We start from the raw sequence: 12,324 nt of genomic DNA on the forward strand, positions 1-12,324 counted from the left end.
GCAGATTAGACTAGCAGAATTTTGACAGACACAAAGGAAGACGTACTATTCCAGTTGCATGTTTGGGTTTGACGTTGTAGGATGCTTTCTCCTTGGCCTGTCTGAAACACTCCTCTGCCATTTTTAGCCTAAAATACAGGGTAGAGAATACATACATAGACATGAACACCTCAGAAATATTATTTTTGCCACAAGCTTATGAATTTGTTGTACAGGGCAAGGTTTAAATCTGGCATGTGTATGTGAACTATGACATACTATTGTATTATTGGGCCACATTGAAAAAAAAAATAAATACACTATGGGGGAAAAGTAATTTACTGAGAATAATTTTATCAGGTTCAAATAATAGTACAAGGAAAAAGTTTTAATTTTAAGGAAGTGTGTCAGAATTCTACCAGAACAGTCATACTGTGACAAAAAGTCATACTTTTTTTCTTGAAAATGTAATATTTTTCTTTACCAGAATTACATCATATGAGGAAAAAAGTATTTGAAATTCTGAAAATTTCAAACAAAGTCACAATCATTTGAAAATTGTTTTGCTACCATTTTACCATAGTAAAGTTGTCATAGAATGACAAAAGTCCGTTTTTTTTCAAGTAAAAACAAAAAAAAGGTTGCAATATTTTGTGGAAAGAAATTGTAACGTTTAGGATACTTGTAAAATCCCTATAGAAAGTCATGGTTTTTCAAAGACTATTTCCCCCCACCACAAGAATAAGGTTGTTATATTTATATAAAAAAAAGGCAAAATATTGTTAGAATGTTCAGATAATAAAGTAAACATTTTCAGGTTAAAATAATAGTACAAGGAAAAAGTTGTAATTTTAAGGAAGTGTGTCAGAAGTTTACCAGAACAGAGTCATATTGTGACAAAAAGTCATACTTATTTTTTCTTGAAAATGTAATATTTTTCTTTACCAGAATTACATCATATGAAACATTTTGACATTTTCAGACAATAGTAAAAGGATTTTTAAGGCTTACTTCACAAAATGAGAAAAAAAGAATTTCCTGAGACTAAACCTTACATTAAAAAAAAATTCAAAATTTTTAGGGAATAATGTAATATTACAAGGGTCAAAAAGTTTGAGAGCAACATTTTTTGTATAAGAATAGGGTCACAATAGAAGACGAAAAGGTTGTAGAGTCAGAGAATATATATATATTTTTAAGTAAGATCAAATAAATTTGGAATATTAATAGAATAGAAAGTCGACCACAATGCACCCACTCCTCTCATTGTTTATGATACTCAAGTATATGTATCATTATGAGGTGTTCGACAAAACCAGAAAAAAACTAATTAGCTCAAATCAACAGTCAATGACACTGGATTAAAGAAGCAAAATTCATAAATTTATCAAAATGGAAGGGGTTCCCACCTTGATATCTCAACTATAATTACAACCTCCCAGAACTTTTTAACATGATCCTCATAAAACTGTGACCTGTGTTCTGCTCACAAAATCTCTTCATCGGACCAATAATTATGAACGAGCAACTATCGATTCAGCCCTAATGAAAATGCTGGTTCTCCATTTCAACTGTCCTATGAAAGCGAAACAATAATGGATGAGGCCGAGCATACTAGCGAGGGACTAAAAGAACAATTTGGGGTCTTCGATTCAATAAGACAGGAAAAAGCAGCGTGTGAGCAACAATAACTTGATTTGTCAGTGCTGCTTTTGCCAGCACTGTGTGTATTTGCACGACAGTGCACGGCGGGGGAAGATAACAATCTTTCGTTGTGCTTGAGTCTGACCACCACCACACAGCGAGAGTTGCCATGATAGCTAGGGGCAAAGGCCAAAGAGTTAATGCTTTCAAATTTTGTTTGTATTCTTTCCTGCCATACAAGCCAACCTTTTACCCAGGCCCCTCTGAAGAGTATCACTGTATCACTATGTGATCTTCATGTAGCATAATGGAGCAATTTGCTTTCTGTTGACATGCATTGTTATCTGTGTATCCATCACACTACTGGAAGCCAAGTGGATGCTGCGTGTGTTCTTTTCATTACAGGGTTGAAGACCGGGATTTGGGTCATTTCATGTCTTTTCCCTTCATGAATTTAAATGACCATGATAGGATCTGCAGAGGACACCTGATACATTTAAACTTATTCACGAGTTGGGAAAAATTGTTTAATTCAAGTAGAACTAATGACAGTCAAAAAAAAGTCTCCAAATGAACTTTCCAAAGACAAAGACAAAAAAAACAGGATGTAATTTTCTCCACTCAAAAAACCCAAAAACAAACAAACAAAAAAACCATTCAAATTCAGCATAAATTTTACTAACATTCAGTAGCTGGGAGCTTGCTATTTGTTGAATGTTGAAATACTGACAGAAATAATGACAGTTGGCAAGGACCCAAAATGCCTCACCTTTCCAAAGACAAAACAAAACAGAATTTAAACTTTAAAGGTTTCACATTAGGCATAATTGTGAGCACAAAGCGCTAAATGAGTGATTCTCTAAGAGTGGTACGGGTACCACTAGTGGTACACTAAAACTTCTATTTAAATTTCATGTACAATACATTTAAATTGAATCAATATTTAAGTTTTTTTTATTTCTATATGGAAGTGCAGTGTTTATGTTTAAATTGCATACATTTGCAATGGCTTACAATAATATTAGATATAACCTTAGGAAATAAAACCTGTTTATATAATGTTCATTAAAAAAACAATTGTTGTAGCAGTAGTAGTTTTAAAAAGGTTATTTTACAAGTGTAATGTCATAAAATCGAGAAAAAGTCAATTTTCTCAAAGTATTTGTTTTTCTTAAAAATAAGGTCATAATCTTATTTTCGCTTATGAAAATACAGTCGCAAAATTATGAGAATAAAGTCCCACTGCGGTCTGCAGTAGATCAGCTAAAATAAAACTGTTTTTGAATGGGATTTTACCAATGATGGAGAGAGAAAAATTTTTTTCTTTCCTTTTCATTCTCCATAGTAGCTAACATGTAGCTAGCCATTACCTTTCTACAGATGTGATTTTTTTCCCTCACTATTGTTGGAGAACAACTGCTAAACTGACTCAGTGAAGCAACAACAAGTAAACTACAGTAGCATTTGTGCTAGTTGTTGGTATTACCATGTAATAATTCTGCCAACAAACCACATCTTAATCTTCAGTTTTTTTCTTGTTTACATTAGATTTTGAATTTCTTTAAATAACTCCTCAGTGCTGCTATTTTTAACTTGTACTTTACTATTATTGAGTATATATATTGCTGCTGTAATCATCTATTTCCCCCTCACAGAATAAAGTATCTGCCTTTCTGTGCCAACTAGAATATATCCGGCTATTTATGTAGCTAACTAGCTAGCTAGAAATGTATGTATGTATTTGACTTTTAGCTAGCTAACTGAATACGCTAAACTAGGCTAACTTTGCTGTATTTGACTAAGCTCATCTATGCTAACTTGGCTCCATCTTACAATTTATGTAGCTAGCAAGCTATCAAACAAGTGGACTATCCATCTATTCATCCATCTATCTATGCAACCCTCTGTGTAACTCACCGTTCCTTTAGCATTAGTTTATTTTGCTTCTTCCACTGTTCTTTAAAATCCGTGGAAAACTCATGCCAAAGACCGAAAAGAGTGTTGGGAGACGCCTCCTTTTCTCCCGCTTTGGGTTTGACTGAAAAGGACGTGCTCAGTTCCAAGAAGCTGTAGGAGGAGGAGACCAAAAAAAGAAAACATCAACGTCCAGACAAAACTATTACAGCATGAGATAAAACAACAATTCACAATCATTGCAAACATTTGGAGGTGTCAAGCAAATACACAGAATCCAGACACTTATGTTGTAATTTTGTGCTTTTGAGAAACAAACCAGTGAATTCAGAGAACAGACCCGAATTTGTACTTTAGTCAGTATGTGCTGTAGTTTATCACTAACCTACCGCTAATGCAGTAGTAAAGTCATCCATCCATCCTATTAATTTTCCATAGTGCTTGCACCAGTTAATCTCCACAAGGTGGCTGTGGCTCAGTTGGCAGAGCAGGTCATCCACTGACTGCTTCGAATCCCAGCTATGACTGTCTGCTATCAAATTGTCCACATTAAAGCATACTGTGGAGTTTTCAGATCTCTAGACACTATAAAATCACTTTTCTTTCAAAAAACAAACGGTAGACCTTAAAAAGGATGATTTTCGTACGTAAACCAACAATTTTTATAAAGTGGGACATGCCCGGAGCACCTCACCCTGGCGTCCGGGGGGCAGGATGCCCCAGCCACCTCATCTGGCTCCTCTCAATGTGGAGGAGCAGCGGCTCTACTCTGAGCTCCTCCAGGATGACCGAGCTTCTCACCCTATCTCTAAGGGAGAGCACGGACACCCCGCGGAGGAAACTCGTTTCGGCTGCTTGTATCCGGGATCTCGTTCTTTCGGTCACGACCCACAGCTCGAGAGACATAGTTCGACCGGTAAATTGAGAGCTTCGCCTTTCGGCTTAGCTCCTTCTTTACCACAACGGACCGATACAAAGTCTGCATCACTGCAAGTCGTGACTTGAGTTCCACCTCTGCTGGTAACAGTCTGTACATGAAGACATAACCAAAACAGGCCTCAAATCTTTGCTTACTGTTAAGAACATTTGTAAAATCCCCAAAACACTGACATGCATTAGGTCATGGCCTAAGCATTCATGTATGTTTCAATGCATTCGTAACCCCGTTGTGGTGGATTACACTTTTTAAAAGAGTATTTGAGGCAAATCAGACTATATTGATGATCTTTTTAATTAATTATTTTTTTTAACAGAGCAAGTATAGGATCTGTACTGACATAGAATTGCCAGCTGGTACGGTAACCGGGATCTTTCAAGTAATAAAAATAGCTGTAAAGGTCACGGGTAATGTCCACACTTCTGAACACCCCTCAGGTAATATTTGAACAGACAGTAAAAGTGGCTCAAAAAATATTATCTGACCCTCTCTGCATGTACTGTGAGTACGGACTATTAAAATCTGGCCTCAGACAGAAGGTATCACTGTGCAAATATAAGAGATGTAAAAACATTCATTCCTCAGTCAATAAAGATAATCAATATGAACAACCAATAGGATGAATATGGATGGGAATAACAAGGTATATTGCACTAAAGTAATGTGTATGTTGATGTATGCAACTGCCCCTTGCCCAAAGCCAAATTTGCCCTTAGGGAGACAAATAATGAGAAACCTTGAAACCTAGAACCTTGTTGTACACCTTTAGGCATTAATGAGAGGGAAAAGCGGCCAGCCGATGAGCCATCAGAATCGCTGGCGCCGCAGGGTGACGTACGCCAAGGTGTTGAACGGTGAGACCGTTTGCTGTGGATCAATACAGTGGACAGGTTGGGCTCTCTTTGTTTGGAGTGCGCAGTAGGAACACATTCCTCACCAGCCGTAACAGAAGCCTGGAGCCAAGGCTGTCTCCTCTCGCTCCGCTTAGATAAACAATGCAGACTCCTCACGGGGGTGGCCTCCCCTCTACTGAGGCCCCCCGGAACGATGGCCTGCACCGTACTCATAACTGAGGGAACCAGAAGCCCTAAATATTGACAAAGCGGCTAGATTATGTTCCTCCTTGAATATGGCATTTAAGGCTTTGTTGGATTTATCACCCCGTGTTGCCTTTACTTCCAAACTCACAAATCGGGGCTTTGACGCACAAGGAGCAGGCCTTATGTAACCTGTGAAATGGAATAAGAGGAATGGCCTACCGAAAAGAGAGGTGAAGAAGCTGCGGGAAAATCATGAAAGAAAGATCAAGGGCTTACGTGTTTTGAGTGTCTGCCAACTGTTTCTCTTGTGTTTCCAACTCAGTTTTGGCTGAAAAAAAGAGAGAGAGAGAGAGAGAGAGAGAGAGAAAAAAAATACATTTTTGGGGAAAATGAGAGCTTTGCGAGGAATGCATGCAGGGATGAGATCACTGGCAGGCGGACTTGTATGTACACGAGCATTCCCGCCTGCCACCGTCGCTTAAACTAACAGTCATCTTCATGGTTGCTGGTGTGCCACCGAGCGGCAGCTTGCTTCACTGTTCCACAATTGACAAATGAATCGCGCTGAGTGCAGCACAAGTGCCTCTTTGTGCAGTTGCCTCCAAATGGAGACGGATGGCTGTGTGGTCATCAGTGCAAGAGGTGCGAGACGGAACAGGAGGGTGAGGAAATTACGATCAGCACATGACAGTATCCATTAGTCCAGCAGTCCCCAACCAGGACCAGTTGGAGACTGAACCGTAAATATTTTGTTGATCCTCAGAGGAGTGGCATGGCGGATGAGTAGTTAACGCATCTGCCTCACACTTCTGGATTAGGGTTTCAAATCTGGGCTCTGGCCATCCTTTGTGGACTTTACATTTTCTCCCTGTGCTTCCGTTGATTTTCTCCAAGTACTTGGGCTTCCTCTCAAGTTCCATAAACACACTTCTTACGTTCATTTAGGACTAAATTGTCCTGTAAATGTGAGTGTGAATGGTGGCTTGTCTATAAGAGCGCTTCCAGAAGCGGCGGAACAACTTGTGGAGGTGGGGGGCACAGTGCTCAGGGAGCATTTCCAACAAAGAGGGCAACCATGATCAAATGCATACCGTTGTTACAGTTACTCTTTGATGGGCTGCTACATCTAATTATGCTATTGATGAGCAATATACTGTATGCTCAGATAGGCACCAGCCAGTGCAATTAATTAGGGGTGTGAAAACATAAAAAAACAAGAGCAAAGGGACACATCAAAGGCAAGGCAAAAAGTGTGTGTATGTTTCTGCGTGCGTGCGTGTGTGTGTGTGTTTAGGTGCTCCCAGTGCCCCCCCTGTATCCGCTGCCTCTGTGCCCTGCAATTGGGTGGCAGCCAGCCCAGGGTGTATCCCACCTCTAACCCAGTCAGCTCGGATAGGCTCCAGCTCACCCGCGACCCTGGTATTGAAAATGAATGGATGATCATTGGTGTCTTTTATTTTGAAAATCAGGTGCATCCACCAGTGCCTCTGTACACAAGTCAAACCATGAATCTGTCCCAGTGTTTTTTAAATTTATTTTATTAAATAAAAAAAATAGGACAACTGTTTTTATATGATGTAATTACTGTACGTACTGTAGTATTCGTGTGCTGGATGTATGCCTTAAAAGGGTTGTGACCTAAGGAATTTATGTCATGAGCTAAAGTCCGGATGGCCGGGTAGTTCAGTGTGAGAAACTGGGTGTGAGTTGTGGCCTACAGCAGCTACTTGCGAATGTTCTCATTTTGTATTTGTGTTTGACTGTTTGTCAATAAATGGCTGAAAATGCATTGGACACTGTGGCTCACCTTGACCACATACGCAAGGGCATTACAGTACATTAATTGCTCCATTTATTTTCCACTTGAGCAGCGATGAGACAATTTATAACAAAAAAACAGAAAGCTGAATTTAAGAGACAATATCAGCAATCTTAGTTTAAATATGGATTTATCGCAGCAAGCCCGCTCTGTGTAATATGTGGCAACAGGCTCGCAAATTAGGCAATGAACCCTTCAAAACTACAAAAAAAACATTGCATACCTTCCTTCCATTTCCAACAACTTTGTGAAGTGGAATTTCCTGCAATGATGGCGACCAATACAAGATTACAGATTAGACAGGACAAAAGTAACACGTCAAGGGTGATTATCTCCCATTACCCCCAAATGGGACCAGCTCATTCAAGAGAACCAAGTGCAGAGCTGGTAAATTGTATTTTGAAGCTTTTTTTTTTTTTCCTTCCTCTCCTTCTTTGCTTGTCCTTCAAAATACTGTATGTCTTTACGTGAAACCGGCCTGTGGTGCGAAAAAAGTTAGGGACGGGAGCATTAGTTGAAATTTCAAGCAGGCTACAGAGCGCTAATCTCAGCGGCCATCAGGGTCACTTGGAACGGCGAAGTGTGACAGCCTGGCTCGATGTAGGTTAACTCATCTCATTTCTGATCCGCAGGCTGCCCATTTGCAAATAGAAAAAGGGCGACAGTGGATTCGATCGAGTGGTGTGTTTTTCCCCCTTGGTCCATACCGTCAATGGTGCTGCCGTGTAATTGTCAAAGAGGGAGCCAGACATCTTCGCAGCCCTCTCAAGGTCAATAAATATATGCTAAAACTGCATTAAACTGTCAATGATCAGACATGTCCTAAAGTCGAGTATCCTCATGGATTCTTTTCGCGAGGCAGACATGACAGCAGATAGAACCGACAATCTTTCCTGGCGCAAATATATGTTGAGCTCTTATCCCGGGAATATCTGGTTGCGATGTGTAATTGAAGCCAGAGCAGCATCTAAAGATCACGGAGAAACCCACTGGGACCGATGCAATTCCACAGCGCTAAATCACCCATCAGCCCCCAGTTCCATTCCAATGGGATGACAGCTCATCAATATATTATGATAAATCTGTAAATAATAATGGGGTTTGATATCTGGAAGTTGCTTTGTTCCTTGAGAAAAAGTATTTTAGTAGTAACGTGAACATTAATGAGAGATGTAATGTTCATCCGATATCAGTTGGGTTCTTTATTTGATGAAAAAAAATACTCCCTAAAGGTTTGTAGTTAAAAAACAATGGTGAAAACCTAAACAGGTTTCCTGCTCTAACAAGGATAAATAATCCCTTGAAGTCCGATGTAGATTAGTGGAGCATTGTGTTGACTACAGACTGGATATCACATTACAAATTTCCATCCATTTTAAATTGCGTGGTTGATTGGACTAGTTTATTTCAGCGAAAGGCGGTGTGCACTATATATATGTATACGGTCTTACAGTACAACGCATACACGTTAAATTGCATAGCATATCATTAAATGTATAAATGCAGATTAGTTATATATTTCATTTATCACTTTGGAAAATATAATTGCAAGGGTATGATGGACATTCCTTCTTCCACCCTCCTCAGCCTCCTTGGTAAGGTCTATTCAGGGGTGCTGGAGAGGAGGGTCTGTCAGGAAGTCGAATCTCAGATTCAGGAGAAGCAATGTGGTTTTCGTCCTGGCCGTGGAACAGTGGACCAGCTCCACACCCTCGGCAGGGTCCTCAAGGGTGCATGGGAATTCGCCCAACCAGTCTACATGCATTTTGTGAACTTGTAGAAGGCGTTCGACCATGTCCATTCCTTCTTTGTTTTAGTTTATTTTAGCAAACGGAAACTCATATCTGGGCAGCACGGTGTACTAGTGGTTAGCACGTCTGTCTCACATTTCCGAGGTTTGGGGTTTGAATCTCAAATCTGACCTTCCATCGTGTCGTTGAATGTTCTCTGTGTGCTTGCCAGAGTTTTTTCCGGGTACTTCAAAAACATGCATGCATTGGATTTAATTGAAGACTATCAGTCAATTGGTGTACTGTGAATGGTTATTTGGACAGTATATGCCCTGTGACTGTGTGGCGACATATCCAGTGTGTATCTCGCCTGTCACCCAAAGTCAACTGGGAAAAGCTCCATCTCAAGCACAGCTGCAATACTCATGAGGACAAGTGCTGTTGAAAATGAATGGATATTTTTTTTTTACTGTCTGTCCATTGCAAAGCACGCATCTCCAAAATTGGGGATTTTACTATCACGCGGAAAACTACAACATTTTTCTTCGTGTCTTAGACATAGTTAAACTGACAAACTATTGAAATACATGCTTTTCTATTGGACAGTGGTGATAATAATAGTAATACAACACTGTAGTTTAGCTTAGTAATAATATGGTGGGCTAAACATCAAAAACGTTTTACAAATGTTTTTGAAAGAATTGGAGAGAATGGGATGCAATCCTATCCTCTCGTAATCTGGATGTCCATCAGAAACAGATCCAACAAGACCCAAAAACAGAGCATCAAAGAGTCGAGAGAGAGAGTTTGTGAAGCGAGCGGCGAAAATGGAGCGAGACCAAACAGCGGACTTCCAACATGTCCGCTCCCACTGTTATTCTGTGGTTAGTTTCATGGTCAGAAAAAGGCATCTTAAAACTGTGGAGCCAGAAACAGTTTAACCCCCGGGCCTTTTGGAGATTAGCGAAATAACAAAAAAATAAGACATTTGGCTCTTTACATGTTTTGTTTTTAGTTCCCCCCCTTCTTTCTACCGCCTCAGTGGCGGAACCCCAAGAATCCTGTCTGGAGCCATGCAAGTGAAACTTCCACGCTCACAATAGTCTCTCAGAGGAAAAACCTTGTCATGTGAATCAAAGCAGGAGCTCCCATATTTCTCTCCACAGCGAAGAAAGGGAGCACACGAGAGAGGGGATGGAGGGAAGCAAGGAGGTGGAGAGTAATGGGGCAGGGGCGCCAGGAGCTTTCATCTGCAGACTTTCTTTAGAAAAATGGACAGCGAGCTTTAGCGCCACATATGCTCTGTATTATACACCCTCATTTGAATACAAAAGCAGTCGGTGCGAACCCTGTGGCGTGTTCCTTCACAGAGATTGGTCACAGTCAGTTAAATGTAGTCTGGGTCAAAGCCAACAGGAGGCAAATACATTTATTGTTATGTAAAAACACTCAGCAAGCAATGGAGTACAATGTTTGGCTGCTGTTGCACACAACTGTGGACCAGAAGGGACACAATAGATGTTTCACAATTCTCTTGACTCCCTATTTAAAAACATATGATGTCAGTGTTATAGTTATGGCTGTCCCTAGTCGAGGCTCCTTCAAATTTATTTTAGAGTTTTTGTTTGCTTGTTTTTTTGCAGGATGCATAGCAGCCATCTTTCAGGGCCATAAAAGCTCTTCAGAATATTTGAACACAGCAGCATAAATGTAAATGCTTCATTGGGCCTTAAAAGTCTAAATAAAGTGATAAAGAATTATAGCACACTGATTTTGTTTTTTTTAACCTCCTCCTGGAATGAAGATTTTCGACTAGGCGATCCTGTCTCATGCAAATGAGCCACTGCTCACCCCGCCCCCTCTACTTCATGGTCAATGCCATGTAGAGCTTTCATTACCATGACAATCGGAGGTGGAGTTATGGGGTTGACACACGGCAAATGGCTACCGGAGCACAGAGTGTGAATACAAAAAGTGACCGCCTATAAAAATAAATAAATAAATGTAGGATACACAGCTAATGATTAAGTTCATTTAGTACTTTGTGTATTTACATTTCACTTTTACGCATAAATATCTTTATACAGTATGATTTTTTTGTTTGTTTTGCCCATGGAAGATGTTCCATTGGAATCCAATACATATCCATCTGGGGAACAGTGTACATTGTACCTTAGGGGACAAATATCTACTCGACTGTACCGCTTTCTGTCATTGGATGATCAGTTTAACATCTATTTGTTTTAGGGATGAACCTCAAAAGAATTGGCTATTCAGCTTTGGTTGCAAATTTCAGAAGTTATCAACTTGATAAAGATCGTGTTGATCTGGCGATGGACTGTGATGTCTCAGAGTATCATGTTCACATTTTTGGTTTGTTTAGAATAATATGAATACTTTTAAACCTAAGAATACACTGTACTCTTATGGTACATAAAATACACTGCATGCACCAGTAGATAGTTTACGTTCAGTAGATTCTGGTTGTTTTTGTCAGGCTGACAACACATTTGATGTAGCGGGCTTGGCGTTACATGGGGGAGGTAGGGAGAAAATTAGAAAAATAAAAAAATCTGTTTTCAGTTTTTAAGACTTTTCCTCTAATCTTTGATTTCTCTATGAGATACTGGGTCATTTGAACATTTATCGAAGCAAAACCATGTGCAACCATGGGAATGGAAAATCACTAGTCAGTGGGGCTGTTGACATCTGAAATGTGACACCAAGTCTACGAGCCTTTTTTTTGGAAGCTGGATTCCATTGGTTAATATATCCACATCTTTAAAAATAAGTTGCACGTTAGTAGCTTGAAAAAGCATACATTAAAGTACTTTTGTACAAAGTTGTCATTGGGTAATAGAATTCTGAAACGACAACAGTGGAAGAGGAAGTGCACAATTCAATTCACAATTCCTTATCTTTTCAACTGCTCTTTTGATAAACATCTCATTGAGAAGGTTGTATTTAATTTAGATCAGAGTAGAAATAGACGGAGAAGAGGTCAACAAGGTGACAGGGTTCTTTTTTCTTGTTTTCAATTTGCAGTTGTAACTGCATCTTACTGAAGTGTTTCAAATATTTTGTCACTCCGATATCTATCCATCCATTTTCTGTAGCGCTTATCCTCATTGCGGTAAGCTGAGCCTATCCTAGCTGACTTTGAGGAAGAAGCAGGGAACACCCTGGACTACTGGTTGTCAAACCAATCGCCGGGCATATATAGAGACAGACCATTCACAATCGCATCTTTGGACAATATAG

The 12,324-nt window shown here is 39.8% G+C and overlaps 1 protein-coding gene across 3 annotated transcripts in view; it reads right to left on the bottom strand.

Annotated features, from left to right (window-relative positions):
- fmn2a (formin 2a) overlaps positions 1-12,324 on the bottom strand; it is a 53,279-nt gene that overhangs the window by 7,411 nt on the left and 33,544 nt on the right. For 2 of the 3 annotated variants that reach the window (XR_009769482.1, XM_061690705.1), the window contains exons 14-16: positions 5,791-5,842; positions 3,541-3,690; positions 47-128 (exon numbers count right to left, since the gene is read on the bottom strand). Coding sequence is in view for 1 of the 3 variants with exons in the window: in XM_061690705.1 (XP_061546689.1) it covers positions 47-128; positions 3,541-3,690; positions 5,791-5,842 (284 nt within the window). In the remaining 2 variants the exon portion in view is untranslated. Of the gene's footprint in view, positions 1-46; positions 129-3,540; positions 3,691-4,231; positions 4,566-5,790; positions 5,843-12,324 lie in introns of those variants that run through there. The other variant, XR_009769483.1, reaches the window with a different exon arrangement.

This window comes from Phycodurus eques, chromosome 11 (assembly GCF_024500275.1).
Source record: "Phycodurus eques isolate BA_2022a chromosome 11, UOR_Pequ_1.1, whole genome shotgun sequence".
NCBI lineage: Eukaryota > Metazoa > Chordata > Actinopteri > Syngnathiformes > Syngnathidae > Phycodurus > Phycodurus eques.